The sequence below is a fragment of the Sitophilus oryzae genome, unplaced genomic scaffold (assembly GCF_002938485.1).
Source record: "Sitophilus oryzae breed Bouriz unplaced genomic scaffold, Soryzae_2.0 scaffold_980_pilon_pilon, whole genome shotgun sequence".
Lineage (NCBI taxonomy): Eukaryota > Metazoa > Arthropoda > Insecta > Coleoptera > Curculionidae > Sitophilus > Sitophilus oryzae.
In genome coordinates this window covers 848709-874211 of record NW_022147617.1, presented here as the reverse complement: position 1 = coordinate 874211, position 25503 = coordinate 848709, and the positions used below count along the sequence as shown (strand labels likewise).

The window sequence follows — 25503 nt, the reverse complement described above, 5'->3', positions numbered from 1 at the left end:
TTTCTTCATTTTTCGATATTACTTTTATAAATTTAATGTGGAATCAATGGAATAATAGATATCCATTTTCAATTTTAAAATTAAATAAATTGTTTCACAAAATAATTTAGAATTACAAATGTACCATTTGCGTTACGCACGTCAAAATACTTGCTTTAACTCTTGTTTACACGACAACACAACGGCAGACGTAACGTAAGTTTCTGCGTTACGTGTCGAGAGATACGTATACGTATTGTGCCTTGCTTTAACTGTCTAATATCTTGAGAACGGTTGCTCGTAGCGGTTTTTACCAAGAGACATTTTTTACGTAGAAAATCACGTAAATGTATATTTTTTCACTGAGTAATTTTATACAGGTACGGACAAAAAGTAATTACTCTTCAAAACAGTTAAAACACATGTAGGTGGAGCCCCCTACAAATAGGAGTCATATTGACATCAAAATCAAATTTCTCATGTCAAAAAACTTCCAGACACCAATTTTCATCCAAATATTGAAATTACTTCAGAAATTATTTGGAAGAAATCAAAGTAAAAATGAAACTTCTACACCCTGTATCTCCGAAACTAAGCATTTTTGGACATACATTTATACGAGCTTTTTTAGTTATTTTTATCTGCAGAATATGCTGCTGAAGTCTCCGGAATACAGTTCGGACCACCCTGTATATATGAATTTAAATAAATGATTAACGATAATAAATAATTGGTACGATTAAGATTAAATAATAAAATAAATAATTTAATTAATAAAAATAAAAATATATTTAAAAATTTATTTTGAAAAAGAATTATTTTAGTTGGAATAAAATTGATATTAATATTATTTAATAGTTTAAAGATATTTATAAATGAAATAAAATATCGAATAGAATTAAATGTTCTTTATTGAACAAAATTTATTTTTAGAATGAAAAATCTGATAGTTAATTGATTTATTTATGAAAAATAATTATATAAGTTTATTAAAAATAATGATAATACTTACAATATTTTAAATTTAAATTGTTTAAAAATTAATTGATTTTACTTAAGAAATTGTTACAAATTAATAGCTCATATTTAATGAAATTATATTTGAATTTAATAATGATTTATTTATTTATTTTTGTAAAGGATATAACTAACTCTTGTCTAACTTTTATTTAATTATGTTAGATAATTGAAATTTAAATTAATATTATTTACGTAAACAGAACTAAAGTACCTATATGTTTCTGTCTAAGAGGGGAGAAGATATATTCTACGCATTAAGATAACATTGTTCTATTAATAATTTTATATTATTTTATAATAAATCGTTTACAACACTTTTTCTAAACATTCCTAAGAAGATTCTAGAACTTTTTCATTATGATTTAGATAAATACAAGAATTTCATCCGAAACTAGATTTTTTACATCATTTTATTAATTTCATATAAAAGGCGTTGTAACACATACAAATCAACTTTATGCTTTTAAAGCCTTTGTCAGTATTATTAAATTTTGTTGTTTGAAATAAAGTTATTTTCACTCAGAAACTTCTTAAATGTTTTAAAAACATTTTAAATTAACTTCAAAATTTAACTCATTTAATATGTTTCTTTTGAATACAGTCATTCCTTCAAACTGATTGAATACACTGGTTAAAAAAGTAACAAAATTAATTTTACTTCTTCATTATTAAGCAACAATTTAAATACAAAAACGCATCTCACCTAGTGTCGCTCACCACCGCCTATTCACTCGTCTAACAAAAAATCCTTGTAAGCTAGTTATCGTTCTACCCGGACAATCCAGGTGATAATCCCGAGACCCGGAGATTAAACCAGAAACCGTAGTGTCCAGAGAAAACCCTGAGGATTGGTAACTAACATTTTTCCCAAGTTCAAATGATATTTTTCTGTTCAGGCGAGCTCTTAGTAATATAGTTAGTATAATATAGGTAGTGTAACCTTAGTAATATAGGTAGTAGAACTTAGTCTCATACTAATTAGATTAACATATTTATAATAGACACTAAATTATTAAATGTATCTTTTAAAGTCTAAAAATAAAAAGTAGTTTCTTAAAAAAGTCACTATGAGATTCAATGTTAATTCACACAAAACTTCAATAAATTTTGACCATGATATCCTCTAATTTCTATTTTTTTGGGAAAAAACGCAAGATGAAGGGATCATATAACTACAGCACCAGCTTCTGCTCTAGTTTCAGATAAAGGTGGACAAACAGACCAACTATTATTATAAGGGTTGAAACATTCTACATCAGAAATTGTACACTGAGCTCTGTAAAATGGTGTAGCGTGAACCTTGGCACCACCTGAAGTAAAAATTATGTATTACTATAACATAATAAATTAAAAAGTACTTTTATATCTCATTACCTATAACATATAAATATCCATCTATTGCTGAGACTGCAGGACCACTTCTCTCTAGAGTCATAGATTGCACTATCTCCCACATGTTCTAAAATTAATTTTTATTTTAATAACTACCTAATTGAAGTAGAATTTATAATATCGTCGCCTTAATCGGCAAAATGCGTAACTCCACATTTTTCATAAAATGACATTTTTGTGCCATCTGGTAGGAAATATTACAACCCATGACTTGCAGAAATCCGTATATCCAAAATTAAATCGGTTTATTTGCCATTCCATAAGTAGAAAACCTCGTATCTCCTTTCCCGCCAATTTCAATCGGCAAAATCCGTAAATCCGTCGGTTTGTTATACATTTTCATGGTGAACACATGTATAACAATGTTATGTGGTTTATTGGCTTTGCTGCAGTGATACTAACATCTTATTTTGTATAATTAACTCTTATAAGGTAAGAGTAATTTCTATTTATTAGGTACAGTACATTTTTAGAGTCAAAATTAATAAACAGAGCGGTAAAGGCAAAATATTATTTTTAAGGGAGTTACGCAGTTTTCGTGTTTTATATTTTTAGTATAGTTACATTTACTCACATAGGACATAAGTACTTTTCTTCACGTTTGTTATAGATTTATGAACATATTTTAACCTGCTTTTCAATTACAGAAAATATTTTGTTTAATCAAGTATACGCTTCCGTTAAATGAACAGCTTATACCAAATATTAAATATATCTATCGGTTTTGTAAACAGGGTCAGTCTAAACCATCTGTTAATTTCGAATGATTTTATTGCAAAAGAACTAGAGTCTAAAACATGCTTAAATGGCTGATTCTACACTCTTAGAGCGATTTCTTCTACATTCGTGTAGAACATAGCTTATATACTCGCTTATATATCAATTTCAAACGTTTATAGACCATGTTCGGTTTATTTATTTTAGACCATGGCAAGGCGAATTGACAGGATCTTTAAAGCATTGGACGTTGTAAAAAGTAATACACAATGCAATGTTAACGAAGCGCCAGTTAAAAATAGCGTATATAAAAAACCATTTAGCGACAATCCGGATTTCAATGCAACCTTAAAAAATAATGATAGTTATAACTTAGATCTATCGAAAACCATTGAAGAAGCCGAAATTATATTTTTAAACAATGGTGGTAAGTAATCATTAAACCTCTATGTAGCTAAACAAACTTGGCATCTAATTGTAGATGTACCAATAAGCGAACTTATGGTTGCATCCAATAATGCTGAATGTATATTATCTGAGGAACAAGAAATTCAAATGCTGGTAAAGGACAGAAGGGGTAGGATTAATATGATTGAGAGTGTCATTTCACTATCTAAGTTTTATTTTTAGAAGAAACATTAGCTTCAGTGGACTTCAATATGGAAGTTGACCGGATATTTAATGAAATACCTTCCTGTTCAGCAGTACAACCTAGTAGATCTGAGGTAACTATCAATATTCACGAGACACTGATTAAGGAAAACATTTATGGAGAAACGGATAATAACGATCCCGATTTTAATCCAGCCTTAAAAAATTAGGATACCTCTGACTCAGAAGATGACCCTATTGCCGTGCCAAGTAATTTACCGGACGACAACATATTGGAAGATGAAAACCCAAGACGAAAACGATCAACAAAATACGAAGTAAACAGAAACGAATGGTATGAAAATAGAAACCGAATAAATAGAGAAAAAGGAAAATCCTATTTAGGGAAAAAAAAGGAAGTGGAGGTATGATACTGTACAGGAACCAAGATTACTAAAAGAGGCCTGTAACTGTAAACTAAGTGCAAATCCAAAATGTATTTTGAAATGTAGACAGATAGCGGAAAATGAGAGAGAAATTATTTTTACGCAGTTCTGGAAATATACTTGGGCAGAAAAGAAGATGTTCGTAAAAAACCATGTGTCCGTAGAAACCACTAGTAGAAAGAGAGGATATAGAGAAGTTTCTAGAAGATCATATTCGCATAATTTTTTTTTGGGCAAGGCCAGACTAAGGATGTGTAAAGTAATGTTTCTTAACACATTAGGGGTGAACGAGTGGGTTATAAAAAAGTGGACAAAAAATAGCGACCAAGTCCATTTTAACCAGACTGAAATACCTGATAAAATTAATATTTCTGTTCGTTTGCTGCATGAGTTTTTTGAAACTCTACCAAAGTTAGAGTCGCATTACTGTAGGGCTTCTACCGCTAAGCTCTATTTAGAACCTATTTGGAATTCTAAAGCCCATTTATATAAGGTTTATAAAAACGACTACTGCAAAACACGTAATGAAAAATCTGTATCAATTGCCACTTTCATAAGGAATTTGACAAAAAAAGGTTGTCGCTTTATAAACCAAAAAGATCTATGCGACTGTTGTGTCGCTTATCAAACAGGCAATTTAACAGAAGAAAAGTACAATGAACACATAACATTGAAAAATGAAGCAAGAAACGAAAAGAGTGCAGATAAAGAGTCTCAAGATGAAGTCTTAGCAATGGATCTCCAATCGGTTTTGCTCTCTCCAAAATCTAATGTTTCTTCGCTTTATTACAAGACCAAATTAATCGTTCATAATTTCACAATATTTGACGTCAAGCGCAAACAAGGTTATTGCTACCTGTGGAATGAGTCTGAAGGCGGATTAACAAGTAACGAATTTTCAAGCATCATAATTCATTTTCTGAAGGGACATCTAGAACAATATCAATTAGAAAATCAAAATGAAATTAAAATTATATTATGGAGTGACGGGTGTGGATACCAGAACAGAAACACAACTTTATCAAATGGTCTGTTTAATTTTGCACTGGAAAAGAATGTAACTGTGGTACAAAAATATTTACATAAGGGCCATACACAAATGGAAGTGGACAGCGTTCACTCTGTTATCGAAAGAAAGATCCGAAACAAGAAAATCAATATTCCCGCAGATTACGTATTTATTTGCAAAACAGCATGTCAAAAAACTCCTTACAAAGTTGAGTACCTTATGCACGACTTCTTTAAAAAATATGATGAACTAAAATATTTCAAATCTATTCGACCAGGAAAAATCGCTGGAACACCATTAGTAAACGATATAAAAGCCTTGAAGTACTCAAATGATGGAGTTTTGTTTAAACTTCGTCATTCAGAAAAAGATTGGCAAGCTCTTCCAACAAGGTTGAACATAAAATCTATTAAGGCAACTAATATAGATAACTTACCGATACTACACAAAAATAGGCTAAAAATTAAAGCAGAAAAATATGGACACCTCCAACAGCTTAAGTTAAGCATGGAAAGCGATTATCACGATTTCTATAATAATCTACCTCATGATTAATCTTTTTTAAATTAAGTTCTTAAATGTTCTACTTTTATAAATAAAATTATTTTCATATTCATTTTCTTATTATTTTATTGCTATAGATTTATTGGTAAGAAAAATGCCTATCTCCAATTTTTAAATTAAAATATAAAAAAGAAAATTACCTATCTCCATTTTTTATAAAAATTAATAATTAATGTTACAATACTAATTATGCCCCTCGTTTTTGTCACTTTTATGATATTTTTTAATCATTAAAAGCAATAATTGTGATAAAATTAAATAAAGTTAGAGGTAAAATCGTTTTTTGTGTCTCCTGAAAAATTTGTAGGAATGGAGTTACGCACTAAGCCGATTAAGCCGACGATATGTAGTTTAAACATACAAGGTGATTCACCGCGCCGCGCCGGTAGGTTAGACGTTTACGCAGATCCGATGATTTTTTTGGAATATACAGGGCGAGTCTTAAATAAGTGCAAATATTTTCAGGGCTGGTAGATCTCGATAAAAGAAACATCTTTTCTCTTTATCGTTTTTCAAATCAATCTAAAATAACCGAGATATTTTACTTTGAGAATTTCCAAAAAAATATCTTTTGCTAAAATTTTGAGAGCCACTGGAACTTTTCTGGATTTTCTTTTTTCTAAATTTAATCTACTACCTATGTTGCCATATTATCAACAAATTATATTTTTTAACTAAAAACTAAAAAAAATTCCAATAAATAAGTCGAAATATACTACACCTAAAAATATTTGCACTTATTTAAGACTCACCCTGTATATGGAATCCAGAAGATTTTTACATAAAGGCACACGGTGTTGCCGTTTCATATTAAAACTAGTAGCATCTTTGTTATTTTAAATAAAAGATGTTTAGAATGTCTTTAGAATGTTTAGGAGGGGGGTTAATCACTAGCGATGGGAACTATCGAATGAATTAGACTATCGAATGGTTACTGAATGAATGATTTCAACTATCGAATGGTTTTATTCGAATAAAATCATCCATTCATTTATATACTAAAGCATATGTGACAACCTCGCCGTGCGATTAAATGGTTATCGTTGAGCCACGACTATCGAATGCTTTTGATAAATGAAATTTAGTATTCGTTTGATTTTCGTGTGCGTCAGTGCATTATTAGTTCTTCCAAATTTTTATAACTTCGCCTTCTAAATACTGTGCTATTTTTGCGTTTATTAAAATATGAACAAGAACAGATCTTTTTTATTAAAATATTTAAAATACTAAAATAGTAGTGTTTTTTTTTTAAATTGACGATTGTCTGCGTCAAAAATTTGTGTGATTTTCCGTAGCCTGATCTTTCAATTATTAAATTTATATGGTATATGGTCTATTTTTTTAATGGGAAATTTTGAGAAGTAGCAATTTTTAAGAGATGAAGTGAACTTACAACTAATTTTAAAAATACATAGGTACATATATATGTATTTGTATTTTAGATGTTTTAATAATATAAATTAGTTGAATAACTTAATAATCATATTTAAGGGGAAGATGGTGAAACACCAGTACACCTCATCACTGAGTGCGCCGAGACGACAACCATTCGTGCCATGAACTTTGGTACGACTGATATTGGAGATGGAGAACTACCCTCTATAAAACCGTCCCAGATACTGGCTTTTGTCAAAGGCCTGGGACTGTATGATGAGTTATGATTCAAGAAAGGGGGACACAATGGATCTGTAAGGTCGAAGTGATTAACCCTCCTCCCACTCATTCTAAATTCTAAATTCTAAACTTACAACTAATTTTAAAAATACATAGGTACATATATATGTATTTGTATTTTAGATGTTTTAATAATATAAATTAGTTGAATAACTTAATAATCATATTTAAGTAATGTGGTTAAGTAAATGGGGGGGGGGGGATCGAACTCAAAGAAATATTTCGTTTATTTTTTAAAGTAAATGCCAGTAAAAGCAAATATTATTTTTAAATAGTAATATAAATAATTTTGATTTCTAATTTTTTATTTATATTTTCCTTCCATTACACTGCACGCTGAGAAAATTAATAAATGTTTATATTTCATGATTTTAAAATTTGTTGTTAATTTAACAAATTAGTTCTGTAATTAATATTATTTAATAAACCAACGTTGCCAAAAAATTTAGAGACTATATTATTTTTAAATAGGATCTAATATAAATAATTTTGACTTCTAATTTGTTGTTTATATTTTGCTACTACTTAAAAAAATGATCATATTAAATGATTTTAAAGTTTGGTGTTAATAGGTATAACAAATTATTACTGTTATTATTATTTATTAAACCAGTTTTGCATAAAAACATTAAAAATCATTTTCCTACATCCAAAATAAAAAAGTATTATTGAAGTGTAACAACAGAATATTAATAAAAAAAAAATGCAAAATATATAGTCATACTATCTATCTATCCCTAACTAACTATAATATCAAAGAATAATATTCTTTGCTAATACCCTTGATTATAGATGATATAGATATACAATGATCGGATGCTTTGGGGCTCTGTTCACCAGGTGGCGAGGGCTCCTCAGAAGTTTTCGTATTCCCCTACGCTACGATTTCGAATTTTTAGGAAAAGTGGGATTTCTCACTCTCTAATTGGTCGATTACTAGAGTTTCCTTATTAGGAATGATTTTACTTTCCGTTAGTTGGGGTCATGTTAGAGTCTTTCTTAAAAACAATGAGTATCTAAAAAAAATTCTGGGCTGAATATTTAAATCAGAGTAATAACAAAATTCCCAACATTCCATTTATTACCAAAAAGAATAATTCGACTGCATAATTAAGAAAATAGAGACGATAAACAATCGAACAAATTTTGAACGAAAAAGGAGCGCGCGCAAACTGTTGTTGATGAAAGATGAAACCTAACCTCACGCGATACTTCAAAACAAACAATCAAAATCTGAAAATAAAAGGGAAATTCAGAAATTCCTAGGCCAATATTGATTTTCCAGGCATATATTGCGTTCAGAACTATTGTGGAACTACCGAAAATAATAGGACTGGTAAGTACTGTAATCTACTGTAGCAAAAATTATAACATTTCTTCGATATAAATCTATGTATGTTTTTGATCGTATTTATCGTTTTTTAATATCAATTATGTTCTGTTTTAAGGTTAACACGATTGCCATTGTCATAGAATTAGTGACCTAACAGTTAAATTAGTGCATACAATATCAAAATATATTGCTAGAAGCAGCAAGCTAGAAAATATACCAACCAGTCAACTATGAATGATTTCAAGCTGGACATGCTGATTGAATCCACTAGATGCCCCAAAAATTAGGACTACAAACCCGGATGTTCCTAAAAAGTTGCCGGTATTATGCATACAAGTGTATTAACAGAGGATGGGGTTACGTGATACGTAACAATAGATACCAATTCCTTCAGTTGATCATCGAAGGAAAGATTAAGGGAAAGAGAGGATGTCATGGCTTCGTAACATCAGACAGTGGATGGGGCTTAAGACAATGGAAGATCTACTTTATGCAATATTAAATAAAAAAGTGGACTAATGTGCTCATGCACATCCATTAGTGCATTTGCAGCCGAAGTCTTAAGAGACTGACAGCTAACATTAAATAGTGATTTGACAGTGGTTATCAGTGCAAAAAATGTGATATGTAATTGTTTTCTAGTGATAAATTAATGATTAACTAGAAACTTGGTTTGTGTGTGTTAGAACGAAGGAAGCCTTATTTTTTATGATGATAAGTTAAAGAAGCGGGTTTTTGTTCTACAAAGATACCGTATGATCGAATAAAAACGGCGTCAGCGATGGCTATGAAATGAAGATCGCTGTCATATTATATGTAAAATTATATGGGAAAAGTCATCGATCGTCATTTCAAAGCCAACTGGACGCCGTTTTTTTTTCGATCATACGGTATAAGGTATGCTTGATATACACAATTGGTTAGGAAAAAAATAAAATTAAATAATAAAACTACATAGTCTTATTGAAAATGTTTTCTTTGCAAGTTTAAACTCATTCTAAATCCAAGAGAAGATACCGATATATAAATTCAACTAAATTTTACTTGATTTAAACACATAAATATAATACCTACGTACCTACTAATACTTACTACAACAAGTTTATGAACCAAATTGATGGAGTAATAGATTCTAGTATTTCAATTTGTTCAATTTTTTCTGTTTGTCTTAGTCTCTTGAAAAAATATTTTTAATGAAAAATAATTTCACAATGAACATCACAAAGAAAAAATATACATACATACATATATCGCAACCCTAGTGAATAAATAGAATTTTAAACCTCCTAAAGTTTTATAAAAAAAAAATACAGTGTATCTACACAAGAAATTACCATTTTTTATAAGAGTATTAAGAACAGAAGATAAATATTAGCAATTTTGGCGACTTATTCTTAATTGTAAACTTCAGAATAGATCTTTATTAATTAATAATTGAGTTTAAAACATATTATAAATTCTTACAACAAAAAAACAACTTACGAGTTCATACACTAACTATCATTATGATCTTTAGTTCATACAAAAATCCCATAGAAAAAAGTACTTGCAGTTTATCCCCAATTTTCCAGTCATTCTTCCTTTCCCTATAAACCTTATTGAACCATTATCGAAGTATCTAATACACAGTATATCCCTGGATTGTCTTTACAGAAGCACTTTTTTATTAACATTTAAAAAAAATGCATTTTTCAGAAAAAGATTTTGCTTTTCTAAATGGTTAATCCCGTTTATTCTTTGTCAAATTTCCACACTGTTTTAGAGAAAACTTGGGGGACATACTGTAGGCAAATTTTCCAAATTGTTTTCTTTTGTTTATATAGATAAATATGGTATGTTGTTCATATTTACAATAAAAATACCATTCAAAATTAAGAAAAAATATTTTTTTCCATTGATTACACCTATTAAAATATGTAGAAAAAATCTTCAGGAAAACTAAAACTATTTTCAATGCGTATAATCAGAGGTATAATTAAATAATTCTTATTTTTTATGTTTCTAATATAGATCTAATTCAATTAATACCTTGTATTCATATACAAGGATTAATAGATATAAAATAATCTTCAATATTGAAAAAAAAAATTCTGTACAATTTAATTTCATTTTATTGAAAACATTCTTTCTTGTGTATCTGTTTGGAAGTTAGCTCAAAATTTTATTTAAAGATATAATAATATTAAAATAAAAATTTATCTATCAAAAATTGCTTCTTTATATATTTTTTACATGGAAATAAAATTTGAGCCCGACCTAGGTTAAATCAAGGTTAAAAACTCGGAACTCGGATTTAGAAAAGAAAGTTAAAAATATACAGAAATATAACTATTAAACCTAGATCCGCCCATCTCCCACCATTTTAATTGAGGGGTAAAATTCTTGGCGATTTTCATTCATGTTTAAGGTTCAAAAAAAGGCCGCATGGTGGCAGCAGCTCACAATACCCCTCATTGTCATACTATATTATATATAGACAAGGCTAATACCAACTATTACGAATATATGGCAACAGCGCCGTTCATAATGTATTTTCTGTGTAAATACTAGCACCTCAATAAACAAAATAATGTGTCCTTATCTTTATCTGACTCCGCAAAAAATCAAAGATGCCCGCTTCATTCATACCATTACCACCGACCGCCGACCGCTGTCGGGTTTCTAGGAAAGAAACCTACATCGCCGGGCGACAACTAAAATCCAGTTAATATTTTATTATAATCGATCCTGACGAATAAATGAATTTTACAAATGAATGAATTTTATAAATGAATGGTTTTTGCTACCGAATTACTAGAATACAATATTTCAAAGCAGATGACGCATCTATTCGATACTTTTTATTCGAATAGTTTTCGACGAATGTTTTCTTACTAGCTATCGAATTATTTGAATGAATTGCAACTATCGAATGTTTCGATAGTATTCATTCGATAGTTCCCACTACTATTAATCACCGCTACCTTATAGATTTAGAAGATCTTACAGAAATAGAAGACCTGCTATATTATTACATTTTAACAAACTACTTTTAATTTTCATAATTATTCAATTGTAGTATCCCCTACTTGCGATGTAGAAATAACTAACGCCCCACTTGTTCTTGAGAATGCGTTACATCCCGCTCTAGATATTAACATTACTTTACCGTCTGAATGAGGTTTCTTCCATGCAAATTAGGTAATTTTAAAACGTAAAACATTTGCGTAAATCGATATAATTTTATAAGGCATTTTATTATATTGTTACGTTTTTTGTCGGATCCGTGTGGATAGAAAGTCTAATTTATTTAAACACAATTTGTTTTACACCAAGTAACAAAACAATAACGATAAAACTACTTAAAGAACTATTTATAACTATATTTACAAACTTATTTATCTACCGTATTTATTTAGAGCAAAAGCAAGAAGCCGCGACCGTAGCACACTGTAGTTTATTATCGTCTGTCTCTTGCGCACCGACCTCGATATATATACGCGTGCGACTGAGAAACTAGAATGCTCTGGGCGGTGCTGGAAAATTCTTAGCCGCTGTGTTCTCGAATTTCTAGGCTCTTCTAGGTCATATTAAAGCGGAACTGGTTTCGCAACAATATCAATGAAAACTAATGTATCACTTTATAGTAGTGATGTAAAAATTCTAAGTAATCGTTACAAAGTAACAGTTACTTTACGAGGACTCGAAGTAACGCTTACTATTTGAATTTAGGACTCGTTACTCGTTACTAAGCTAATTCGTTACTTTTGCGCCGGCAGTAATCGTAACCGAGGACTCGAAACTCGATACTGAAATATTCCTTACTTCGACGTAGGTCTAGTTGTTATCAATATGTTTATAGCTTACTTCGGGTTTCTCTTATTACCGATTCTGAACCGTCCTAAAACTGTGATGCGTATGCGCAGAAGGAAATATGAAGACATTATTTTATTTCCGCATGCGCTGCAGAGTTCTAGGACGGTTCAGAATCGGTAATAACAAGAACCCAGCTTATGTTTGTGTGTTGACTTATGTTTAAGTGTTGACACTTATGTTTAAGTGTTGACTTGACGCCGGCCGGTGTTTTGGATGGCAAATGTGTGATATTTTTATTACAATTATTATGATTGGCTCATGCTGACCCGGAGGCGGTCTGTCCCTTTGCCGTTTGTTGTCGCTTTTTATTTATAGAATAGAATTGTTTATTTAGATTAACATGTCTTAGATATTGATTAAAAATGGATTCACGTTAGTCACAAAAAATGTTAACATCTGAAAAAGCAGAGCAAATATTTTTCTTCTTCAAAAGAGAATAGATATTTCGCCACTTACACTGTAAGAAAATCTACAAAATAAAAATAGTAATTTTTAGTAAACACTGCTGCGTTAATCCAAAGGACTTTTTTGGAGAGATGAATCCGTCACAGAGGAATATACATTTTTTTAATATTTTTACATTTTAACAAAAATATATACATTTTTTTTAATTTTTACTCTTTAATGTTTGCCTATTTATTAATGTAATATAAAGAGAGAGAGAGAGAGAGAGAGAGAGAAAATATAAAAAAATACTTTATATTTATTATACACATATTTTCTTTGTTTGATTTGTTTTCTTTTATTTTTAATTTTATTAATAGTACAGTAATTTTATTAATAGTTTTATTTAACATATCGTTATAAAAATATTATACATATTATTAAAAACATATTATTCAGTACTTGAATACCGAGTATTGAAATTATCTTATTAAGCCCTTACACTAGAAGAAAGTAGAAACCCCTTAGGGCTCGAACTCACTAACGACCAGGTCGCAACGACCTGGCCGTCGGCTGGCCGGATGTATTGCTTTTTAGCTGCAGCCAGATGAACGACCAGTTTCAACAGAGTTGTCAAATCTAACGATTTTGTACGTTTTACCAATTAGAAAATATTGTTTCAGAAATGTTAAAATATCCGAGTTAACTAAAAAGCGAAGTTGCTATTCACGACAAACAAAAAGCATTGTGTACGCGCGACCGACAAAAAGGGAGATATTCTGTTTCTTTTTTCTACTGATATGGCGCCCTTATCGACTTTAGAAGTAAACATATTAGATCGTCAGACACTGGCTCTAAATATAAGCAGGTAGAAAGTTTAGCTTCCAGTTATTTCAATGTTTACAATATAACGAAGAATCTACAACAGTAATTACTTCTATTTTTATGAATGTTTAAGTTACTTTCTTAATTTTTTTTTCAAAATAATGTACCTAGTAGAAATATAGTCCAATGAACCCTGTTTGAGAAACGTTAAATTAAATATAATATTTAAAATACAGTTGTCCTCCTTGTACATGACTACAATACAACTAAAAAAACTAATTTAATAAAAAAAAACAAGTGGTTGTAGAAAAACTTTAAATATTATTTTTTTTTATTTTTTAACATCGAAACTCAAAGGTATAATAACAGGTATCATACGAACCATAAATAGAGTAGGTATGTCATATAAAAATGTTTAGAGTTTTTACTAGAATCGACCCTTGATAAAAAAAAAGAGATTAGATTTAAGTTTACCTTTGATCCAGTCTGTATACTATTTCTTTGGATTTTCTGCACGTGTGCAAAAACTACACTAAAACACTATATCTTATAGAAAATAAAATATTGTGCCTTGAATTTGAGGGATTTCATCTGAAAAAATATTAATTTGGAAGAAAACCGGCAACAAGCGGCAGAAAATAATAATATTTATTATTAATACCAACGGACGGCCAGGACGTTAGTGTGCGCTATATCATTTGATTTAATGGTTTTAGAGGTAGCTGCGATCTGGCCGGTGCGACCTGGTCGTCAGTGTGTTCGAGCGCTTATATGTTAAACCGAGCATGCTACGAAGATCACCGCGCACAATAAGTAACGAAGTTCCACGTCAAGCCCAAGTCTTCCAACCTGTACACAAAACAACGATTATAAAGTAACGATTCTAAGTACCAAAATAACGAGTAACTAAAGTAACGAGTCCAAAGTAACAAGTCCTATTACCAAAAGTAACTAGTAGTTACGAGTCCATAAAAGTAACTAAAGTTTACGTCACTACTTTATAGGGAAACGAACCAGTGTGCGGCGAGACGCGGGCGCCAAGCGTCGCTAGGAAATTACACCTTAAGAGCGCTTTTACACACACCGGCAAAATCGGCGCCGCGCCGGTTTCGGTGCTGAAATCGATTACAATATAAATAAATTAGCTCCTTCGCATATACTCCGATCCGGTAAAACAGTCGGGGACCGGCAAATACAACTATCGGAACAGTTGCAGAGCCGGCACCGACTTCGGCACCGATTTTGGCGGTGTGTGTGTAATCGCTCTAAGAATAAACGCCGGCTGTATCTCACAAACTACTTATCGTATAACTTCTGGAAAAATAGGAGGCACCCCGGAGATTCGATCGAGGGGGTATTTAACCTCCGGACGATGAATTATGTCCTACTGGAATGCACTTATTTCTCGGACACCCTGTATAATAAAAAGAGATTTTTCAACAAAATTGTAATCAAGATGGCTGGTGTCGACATGGCAATTTTTTAGTGACACTTAGTAGCTATTTTCAAAATTGACATTTGTTTATGGACTTTATTTAAATTAAGTTTAAATAAAGTCCGAGATAAAGTCCATAAACCAAGTCCAAAGTCAAAGGTTAATAAGTAAGTATTTATTATTTTATCAAGAAAAATGACGCAGTATCTGCTGGCGGAAGGAATGGATATGTTACTACTGTTACTAGTGATTTTATTAATATAATATATATAAGTACAATAATTACTTGTTGGCCTGAAGGGTTGTGAAACCCTTCAAAAATTATGCCCAAAGGTATCCAAATAGGATTTTTCTTGATAAGCGTTTCTTTGAAAAACTACTTTTCCTATTTCGCAGAGCTGATAGTGTGGTATATGAAAAACCTATTAGGCAGAAACGTGGTGTTGGAAGTGAAGAAAATGAATTTGCATTAATTGGTTCTTTTGTAGAAGATCCAATATATCTACAAGTCATCGTAATATAAATCAAAGAACTACTGTATTTTTCTTGATAAAATAATAAATACTTACTTATTAAACTATTGTAGGTTAATTAAATGAAAGTAAACTGTTATAAATTTAAATAAAGTCCATAAACTAACGTCGATTTTGAAAATAGCTACTAACTGTCACTAGCAAATTGCCATGGCGACACCAGCCATTTTGATTGCCATTTTATTGAAAAATCGCTTTTTATTCAAAATCTGAGCCAGATAGGTATAGGAAACCATAATATAGTTTGAAACAGCATTTAAATCTGCTTCGACTTATTTTAAAAAATACAGAGTGTTGTATTTGAAATAACGAAGTTTTTATATAAAATAAATGTTTAAAATAGACCTATAATATAATAGTTAATCTCCCTCATTTCCCGGATTAATAATACAGAAGTTACAGCTCAATTACAAACAATTCATTATAAATAATGGATATATATGGATATCCTATAAATAGGATTAACAGTAATTTTATTAAATAATTACTCTATTATTGGTTTGAAATAAATATGACAGTGTCCTCCAATGAAAATACGAGTTACTAACTCTAAGTTCTAATTCTGATCTGGCAAATGAGCTTTGATGCTTTACCTAGACCGTTATTCAGAAGCTTAAAACCTATCGATGAAAATATGCATGAAATCAAGGTTGGTACAGTATCAACTTTATTATAGTGATTTTCTTTACCGCGTATGACACAGATCGTTATGGTAACGATGAAGGTTACGGTAACGGGAAGAGTGATAGCGGCGCTATCACTCTTCCTCTCGGTAACTCGCGCGTCACGGCCGTCTCTCGGCCGACAATTGGGTTTTTACTCCCAACGTGCGTTTCACTTCAAAAATGGATTACATTAGGAAATTACCTATAAAATGATTCTTATCATTTTTTACTTAGAATTAGTAGTTTTCGAGATATTCCGCCGCAAAGATCCCTCAATTTTCTCTCCTAGTCTTAACGCCCCCAAGATAGATTTCATTACCGTATCATTGATTGATAGGACAAATTGTTTAATAACTCGGCTAAAATTTTTACACTCTCTCAATTTTTTTCCCCTAAAATTACTCCCCAAACACAATCCGCCTAAAAAGTCATGGTCGACGAGTTAAACCGAGGTTTGGGTCTTTTCGTGTCCTTATTGCCTGGACTAGAAGGTTAGGTATAGGAATATGATATATCGTTAAGAAGCAATTTTATTAGCAATTTTGTTTCGTTTTTTTTTAAATAATATACAAAGGCTAGATTTTAAAATAAAAATTAGTTGACCTATTTTATAACAAGCGGAAATAAATATAGTTTTTACCTCCCTGTGTGATATCCAATCGACTGCTTGAGACAGATCGAATATATCGCCTTTCCTTAACCTATAACCCAAATTTTTCAATTTTAAAAATGCTCAATCCGTGATTTTTCCAATGCTTATACAAGATCATGATTTTGCCAATTTTAAACCTGTTTTATTTTTTAACATGAAAACAATTGAGCGTACGGATTGCACAACGACCTTAGCGCGTGGCCGCGGGCAGCCCAGTAGGCAAGCGAGACAGAGACGCGTTCTTGTGCGCCGATTTAACAAAATAAATAATTTTAAACCTGCCATCATTTCATTAATAATTATCGTATCGTGTTGATTTTTGCATAGAAATACTTATGAGTCTTTAGCGCTTCCGACAAGCCTAAATAACTGGATTTTCGATTTGTTTACATTGCCCGAGCATATTATAATTTTGAGATAAATATCTCTGTTATAAATTTTAAAACTGACAGATATGAATACTATCATTTAAATAGTTATACATTTAGTTACAACATATTCAAAATTTAGGTCTATCGGTTTATGCTAGCAGTTATTACTAAAATGCAAATTTTATAACGAGTATAAATAATTAATTACTAATTATTAATTTATACAACGAGTATAAATAAAACAACGATACAACGAGTATAAATAAAAAAATGCTCAATACAACGCTCGCCGTTTTTAATGCACGTTCAGCTTTTTGGGTTTAGTTTTAGCGCTATTTTTACAGAAAATAAATTCTGAACTTTGATCAAATGACAAGAACATTATCATTGCCAATATCTCCTGGTTATAATGTAGTTCTTTTTTCAAAATATTGCATTGTTTTAGCTTAAAATAACTTGAAGTATGCGGCTTTTTTTGCGAGAGCTACCGGAGCTGCGTTAATAAAGAGATGGCTATGTACGTCAATCATAGCAACAATAGACTGTAATTTTGCCTCGTCACGAGATTTTCTGGAAATATTGCACTTCCATTTATCCGAATTTCTACTAACTTTTGATCTTTCTTTTCGGTCGCATTTTCCTCTATTTAATAATAAATAATTTAAAAAAACGCACAAATACTATTGGTAGTAAACAAGCTGTGGCAAAAATTTTCTATACTCCGTGTAAACAAAAGACTATCGCAAATACTGTCTTTCGATTGACGTACATAGCAATCGCTTTATTAACGCAGCGCCGGTAGCTCTCGCAAAAAAGCGGCACAATTCAAGTTTTTTTAAGCTAAAACAATGCAATATTTTGAAAAAAGAACTATATTATACCAAGGAGATATCGGCAATGATAATGTTCTTGTCATTTGATCAAAGTTCAGAATTTATTTTCTGTAAAAATACCGCTAAAAGTAAAACCAAAGCTGAACGTGCGCTAAAAACGGCGAGCGTTGTACTGACCATTTTTTTATTTATACTCGTTATTACTGCTAGCATAAACCGATAGACCTAAATTTTGAATATGTTGTAACTAAATGTATAACTATTTAAATGATAGTATTCATATCTGTCAGTTTTAAAGCGACGTCTGGCGTCCGCGGCCCGGCGCGCACTGGTTCGTTCCCCTATAAAGTGATTCATTATTCATTGATACAGGTTTTAGCAGAAGTGTCTAGCCCTAGCAGTCAACTATTAAGCTTGACCAATAAGGTTGGTTAGCGTGATTATTTGGAGGGTGTTAATTCATTTGTGTTTGTCAAAAACTCTAACTATCTATTTGGGATACTGTATCCTGTAAAGATATTTTTAAATTGCAGCTCTAATAGTCCTTCAACAAACCCAAAACTTACAATTTGCAAAAATCTAATCGTTTAGCTACAATACTCTGTGTCGTATGTGGTGAACAACCCTGTATGTATGTATTCATATAAAGCTTAATATAGAAAGAAGCCTATAAATTAATAATACCTACATATTTTAAACAAAAAATGCTGTTAGGTCGGTCTACAATTAATAGAAAAATTATATTTAACATTTTTTCTGTATAAATTGAAAAAAAAAATAATATTAATGAAAATTACCAATGCCAATCAGTTATGAGATAAATAAACAGAGAAACAACAACGCAGTAGATATGATTAATTATAAAAAACGCCACAAAGTTTCAGAAGTAAAGTGCTAAATGCGGAAAAAGAAATATAAAAAATTCTTCGGCAGCATATTTAGTGGAGTCCCCGGAGACTTTTACCTCAGAACTCAATTACTTTGAACTACCATTCTGCCGAAACTGTAATACTTGATAATATTTGACATTAGTTGTTCTCAAGTTAGCATTTATAAATGTATAAAATGAGATTATATCAAGCCTGGAAATTAAAAAAAAATCGTTTAACATTTCAATTCTTCAATTTATGTACATTGTGTATTACGATTATTGCTTAAATCTGAAGGAAGAATTGAAATATGCAATAATATACAGGGGGTTTCATTTAAAAAGAAATAAAGTTTGATGTGTGCCACAATTTTGACCCTGTATACTTAAATTTATTACTAGCTAATAGACATTTAAAAAACAATTACAACAGTGATGCTAATGGCAGAATGGCATCGTTAAATGAAACTGAACATCCCGAAATTAATTAAATCAAATTGTTTAAGTGTTATTTTCAAAAGGCAATAACTCGGAAACGGTTGGTTTGAGGTATACATTGTGTGTATTTCGATTTTTGGTTAGAACTGAAGGAAGAACCGAAATATGCAATAATATACGGGGGGGTTCATTTAAAAAAATTTAATTTGATGTGCCATGACCTTATGACCGACCCTGTATACTTAAATTTATTACCCGCTAATAGATATTTTAAAACCCTATAATATTACGGGAAATTAAAACAACTTTCGTTGCACGTCATCAATGATATCATGCGTCGTATTATGGAGTTTGCTGGTGGTCGTATTATGATGTGCAACCAAAGTTATTTTAATTTCACCAATTTAACTTTTTGCGGTACATCCTATATTTTACATAATAATCTACCGTTTCCATTTCCACCCTGTATAATACGCAATTAAATGATTGAGGTTGTATTGTATATACTGGCCAGAAAACTATCTGAAAATGAAACTCTCCAGGTTATTCACCTATATAGAGAGCAAAAATGCTTGTGGGATATTAAAAGCGATAAATATAAAAATTAACAAATGCGTACATCGGCGTCAGAAAAAAAATAGGAGAGAATGAGACAAATAGGAATTAAAAGTACATACTATTTAGAAATAGACAAAATTGAAAAATCTACAAGATATGGTGCTGGAGTAAACGTAACCTATGTAGCCAAAGTAAACGCCAACCTGTATTCATGGATCTTCAAATTATATTTGTTTCAAGAGCAAAATCGAACCATCATAACGACTCCATAATAAAATCTCAAAAAAAAACTGTAAAACTGTCAGAACTGTCATCAGCTACTGTAAACCAAAGCTGTAAACGTATAAACGACATAGTCCAGCGTAGCGCCAGTGATGTGCCGGCGGCAAACCAGTGGGAATGGGGCTACTGGATACGTGAAAATCTGGCTTAAAACATTTTCTAAAATTATATTGAGTTCTACAGGGTGTCCCGTAAATAAAGTTACCCGTCAAAGTTGCGTTTTTTGTAATGGAACATCCTATATATTAATTGAATTTCGGATTTTCGGAAAAAATAAAGGCGACTTTCATTAGAAAAGTATATGAGTAGAATATAAAGTTTTTAACATATTTAGCATTTCGCAAAAATGAAGAATACATTTTAATTTTAATTATTTATCTTTAAAGGTTGATTCCCACTATACCTTCTGTTTCCATTCCATATCCGTTCCGTATTTTTTATTGTATTCACGCTATACGTATGCTTCCGTTCCGTATCAGTTCCATACTTTTTATTGTACAATTTATATCATTACGAAAGTTTTATTTTAAAAATTTGTATCTTTTGAAAAAGGTAATAGATTTAATTAAGACGTAAAAAATAAAAAAATAGTAATAAATAAATATCAGCAAAATGTTCACAGAGCTGATATAAATGTAAGAACTTGACAACGCTGTTTCCGATACGCTTCAGTCCTTCCGCCAAAAAAATATATGGAAGGAAATGATATAAAACGGAAGGGAAACAAAACGGATAGTGTGTATTGTCCAATTCATTTACATGATATAATATTTTATATAAAAGGAAGGGAAACTGATACGGAAGGTATAGTGAGAATCAACCTTAAAAAGGAAAATGATACTTATTAATTGGACGCTTTTTAATAATTAAATATGCCAATGTACAAATACTTAATAAATGCTAACCCTTTGATGGGAAGGATTTGACCGTTATAAGTCGAAATACGGCAATGAAAAAGTAGAGATGTTAGTAGAGGTATTGGCAGATAACAATTTTGAAAGATGCTCAGCTGATATGGCTTACAAACGATTTATGGGAAATCACACCTTCGAAAAAATTGCAGAGATATTGGACGACGCTCATTCAAAATTTAATTTGAGATCTGGAAAACTATTGGCTTGGATTGGTTTGGTTTACGCAGAGGATCAAAGTATTGACTTAAAATCATTAGATCGATTTCTTGTTGTACGAGAACTATTTTTAAGATATAACACCTGCCTACCGTCATCGGCACTCGTTGAAAGGCTTTTCAGGTGGCCGATATAGTAAACCCACCTCGGAGACATCCAAGGTTATTAAAAGATAAGGTTGTCTCGTAACTCGATCCCAAGGATACTATAGAGATGAGGATAGTTCAATTCCTATCTTCCTGCACTGTCAGTTTTTTTACGTCATCTGGGGACCGAAATGAAGTTGGCGCTAAAGATTTTAGACAGTGACAGTTATTTTTGCATTTGACGGACGAGCGCACAGTGCGTTGGAAGATAAATTTAGCGGAACAAAAGCGTTTGGTTAGAAATAAGCCAAAAAATGTGTACTGTAAGAATAAATAGTAGACATTACAATTTATATAAAAATGCATGAATATTCTTTGTATTTCGATACATTTTTATCAACCAAATTTGGTCGCTTTCTACTCAGCAAGGCAGAGATCATACGAAAACAAAATATTTACAAGTGCTAATACATTTTATTCCAAAGCCAAATTATGTTGAAGATTGCCAAAGGTATGTACTTTTCTACTGTACGTATATTATTTGTTAAAATCCTTCATGCCTTTGTTCTGCAGATATCAAACTTTCACTTTTTTTCAAATATCAATATATTGAATGATGTAGATCTTTTGAGTTACCAATAGTTACCAACACAGGTAGTTACAGTCATAGGGACTTCAAGCTTAACAGGTGAATGCCCAAAAAGTTTCATTGCAATCGGATAGTATAAAAACAAAACGACTCCATCAAAAGGTACTGAGTTTAAAAAATTGTCTTAGAAACTTACTATATATGAATTTACAATTACCGAGTGTTAAAATTAAAATATCTATCTTAATTAATATTTTTAAAATAAAATATAATTTTTTAAAATAAAATATAGAAGGTGTTACAAGATTACAAAGTAATTAAATAATAACTGCTAAAGAGTTTTTTGTAAGTATTTCACCTGATATCATAATATATGTATTTGGCAATAGTTTACAATACGGTTTTTGTGTGTCACGTACGAATAATATCATAGTTTTATTATCTTGTATTTATTTATTAATAAATTAAGTTGTTAATAAATAAATAAATTTAACCATATAGTTGCTATATATTAGACCATTTGCTACGTTCTTAGATTTTAAGTCCCAAACATTGCTCTAGAGATTTTGTCCCGCTAGAATAATCATCCACCGCACTGTGGAGCGCTGGTCAGCGCGTGACGTAGCATTCCACGGCGACTACGACAGCGGCGATTTGACGCGATCGAACAGTCCTTTAGAATATATTATACAGTCCTTGACTCGATCCGCCATTATCGGAAACGTCATCTACTACGTCCAAATATGTTTAAAATTAAGACTACGTCATAGGAATGCTATCACTCATAGATAAAGGGATAAAAACTGCCGACAGTCCGACAGTGCATTTCTAAATCGATATTCATTGTATACTTTATTGTTTATAAGTGTATGGCATCCATAGTTGTCAGTTGTTTAATGTGTGATTTCTTTATTGTATTGCCTATCTCTCTTTGTCGGTTGCATTTTATTTTTTATTCCTTTATCTATGATTTTATACGTTCTGTTCATTCTGTACGTTCCAAAAGTTACGAGTCAACCTGTTTAATATAGTAACCTTGGAAGACATCGACTTTCTGACTTACACTTTGAACAATTAGTTATACTAAAGTAGAACTGTAAAAGAGGTAAGCAGGTTACTACCTTGAAGTAAAAAAATAAGTACTAATTGATATAGTTCAAGTTAGTTCAAGCATAAGCTTGATAAATAATTATAGGATTGGTGCTTTGAATAAGAAGACTAAGGAAGGAGCATAATGCTATCCATGTATTCATGCATGGTGGGCGGAAAAGCCACCATAAAAGCTCTCTAGGCTGGGGATCCTTGACAGTTCTGTTTGACGATTCATTTGACACATTTGAATTTGATTTGAAATTTTGTGGATTTGTCAGTCTTTACGGAGCTTATTTTATGTTATTTATTATTTACTCTACTTCTGATAGTTGTATAAAGGTAGTAAATCTAGATGGAAATTGTGGCAGAACTTAAATTAACAGTGACACTATCGCGATTTATCGAAAAAGACTCTAAAATAGTTGGTTGTGTAGCGTGCGGTAGATCTCGGCAAAAATTGAGTGAAATAATGGAACAACGTTTCGCTAGTAAGTGACTATATAATATACATACGTGTAGTAAACCGATCATTTATGAAATTCACTTAAATTAACTAAATTATATATTTTTCTTGCATTTTAGCTTTTATTTATTACTTGTCAAAAATTAGATGTCAAAGAATTTAGATACGTTAATTTGACTAACCTGCTTCAGTAGCGTATCGGATGTTTGTGTTAATAAATACTTATTATAACTTATCTATTTTTATTAGAATTATATATTTTTATAACAATTTTAATAACTACCAACATTTATTCACAACGTAAAATAAAACAACAAATTATTGAGTCTACCCCACGTCTACCCTACATCATAGTTTTACATTTTTTAAATAAAATTAGAACGACACTGATAAACCGGAATTTAAGTCGGCCATATTTGAGGCCCATCGCGGTGTACCTAAGATTTTTGATATGCTCCTTCCTTAGTCTTCTTATTCAAAGGATTGGTGCATTTCAGTTGATTGCAACAAATTACGACCGCAGCGCTTCAACGGCAAAAATCAGAAATTATCAATATACTCAAAAGTGGCTCACCCCTATAACTTTTTTTATTTTATCAGTTAAAAAAACAAGATTTGGTATGTTAGCATATGACATAAATTAGGATTGATTGGCGTATTCAATTGTTTTCGGCCACTTCCTGTTTCACCGGAAATGACTACAACTTTTGATTTTTAAATTGCACCTTCGGTATATTTTTACTTTATTCGATAGAAAATGATATTCGATAGATTGACATATCATATGTCAACTTTTGACATTTTCGCATATCGTCGGTGAAATGTGATAAACTGCTAACTCCATTATTCCTAATTTTACAGGAGAGCAAAAAAACGGTACAAAAAAATATGTACACATGTAGGAAGTACCGTATGATCGAAAAAAAACGGCGTCCAGTTGGCTGGGAAATGACGATCGATGACGGTTCCCATATAAATTTACATATAAAATGACAGCGATCTTCATTTCATAGCCAACGCTGACGCCGTTTTTTCTCGATCATACGGTATTTTCATGCGTTAATATGATAAAGAGATAAGAATTTTATTTGCTGGGGAACAATAAAGCTCACTATTTCGTGTTACTTCATTTTTTTCAGACACAATAGGGAGATAGCAGATATTCGTCTTGCAGAAATAAGAAATAAAAATATACTTCTGGAGATAGCAACCTTTATTTTTTGAAATTTTGAAAATGGAATTGAATAACCCAAACAGATTTAGAAATAATCAATTAAATTTAAAAAATATGATATTCATAACCATATATTTATAATATCGTCGGTCTAGTAGCAAAACATACAAGTCCAAAAACGAATAAATTTTTAATGCATTTTTAAAGAACTGAAGTAGCAGCATTTTGGACTTAATGAATATGAAAATAATTAAAAAATTAATGGCATTTGCATTTCATTGGTTTACCTTGCATTAGGGTAGTTCCCTGATTTCTATACAGGGTGAGTCTTAAATAAGTGCAAATATTTTCAGGGCTGGTAAATCTAGATAAAAGAAACATAATATTTTCTCTTTAACGTTTTTTCAAATAAATCCAAAACAACCGAGTTATTTCACTTTCAAAATTTCCAATATTTTGGTATAATTTTGAGAATCAATGGATTTTCTTTCTTGTAAATTTAATCTACTCCCTATGTTGCCATATTACAAACAAAGTATGTTTTC

The 25503-nt window shown here is 31.1% G+C and overlaps 2 protein-coding genes across 2 annotated transcripts in view; one reads left to right on the top strand and one right to left on the bottom strand.

Moving 5' to 3' along the window:
• Nucleotides 1-1033: 1033 nt before the first annotated feature.
• The window catches only part of LOC115891255 (actin-binding protein IPP), a 39954-nt gene continuing 15484 nt past the window's right edge, over nucleotides 1034-25503 (bottom strand). The window contains exons 7-8 of the mRNA XM_030911683.1: nucleotides 2374-2458; nucleotides 1034-2309 (exon numbers count right to left, since the gene is read on the bottom strand). Coding sequence (XP_030767543.1) covers nucleotides 2164-2309; nucleotides 2374-2458 — 231 coding nt within the window. The 3' untranslated portion in view covers nucleotides 1034-2163. The remainder of the gene's footprint in view (nucleotides 2310-2373; nucleotides 2459-25503) is intronic.
• Nucleotides 2466-5729, top strand: LOC115891256. Its single transcript, XM_030911685.1, has 2 exons — nucleotides 2466-3685; nucleotides 3739-5729. Exon 2 carries the CDS (start codon nucleotides 4282-4284, stop codon nucleotides 5707-5709), a length of 1428 nt encoding a protein of 475 aa, XP_030767545.1. The 5' UTR covers nucleotides 2466-3685; nucleotides 3739-4281; the 3' UTR covers nucleotides 5710-5729.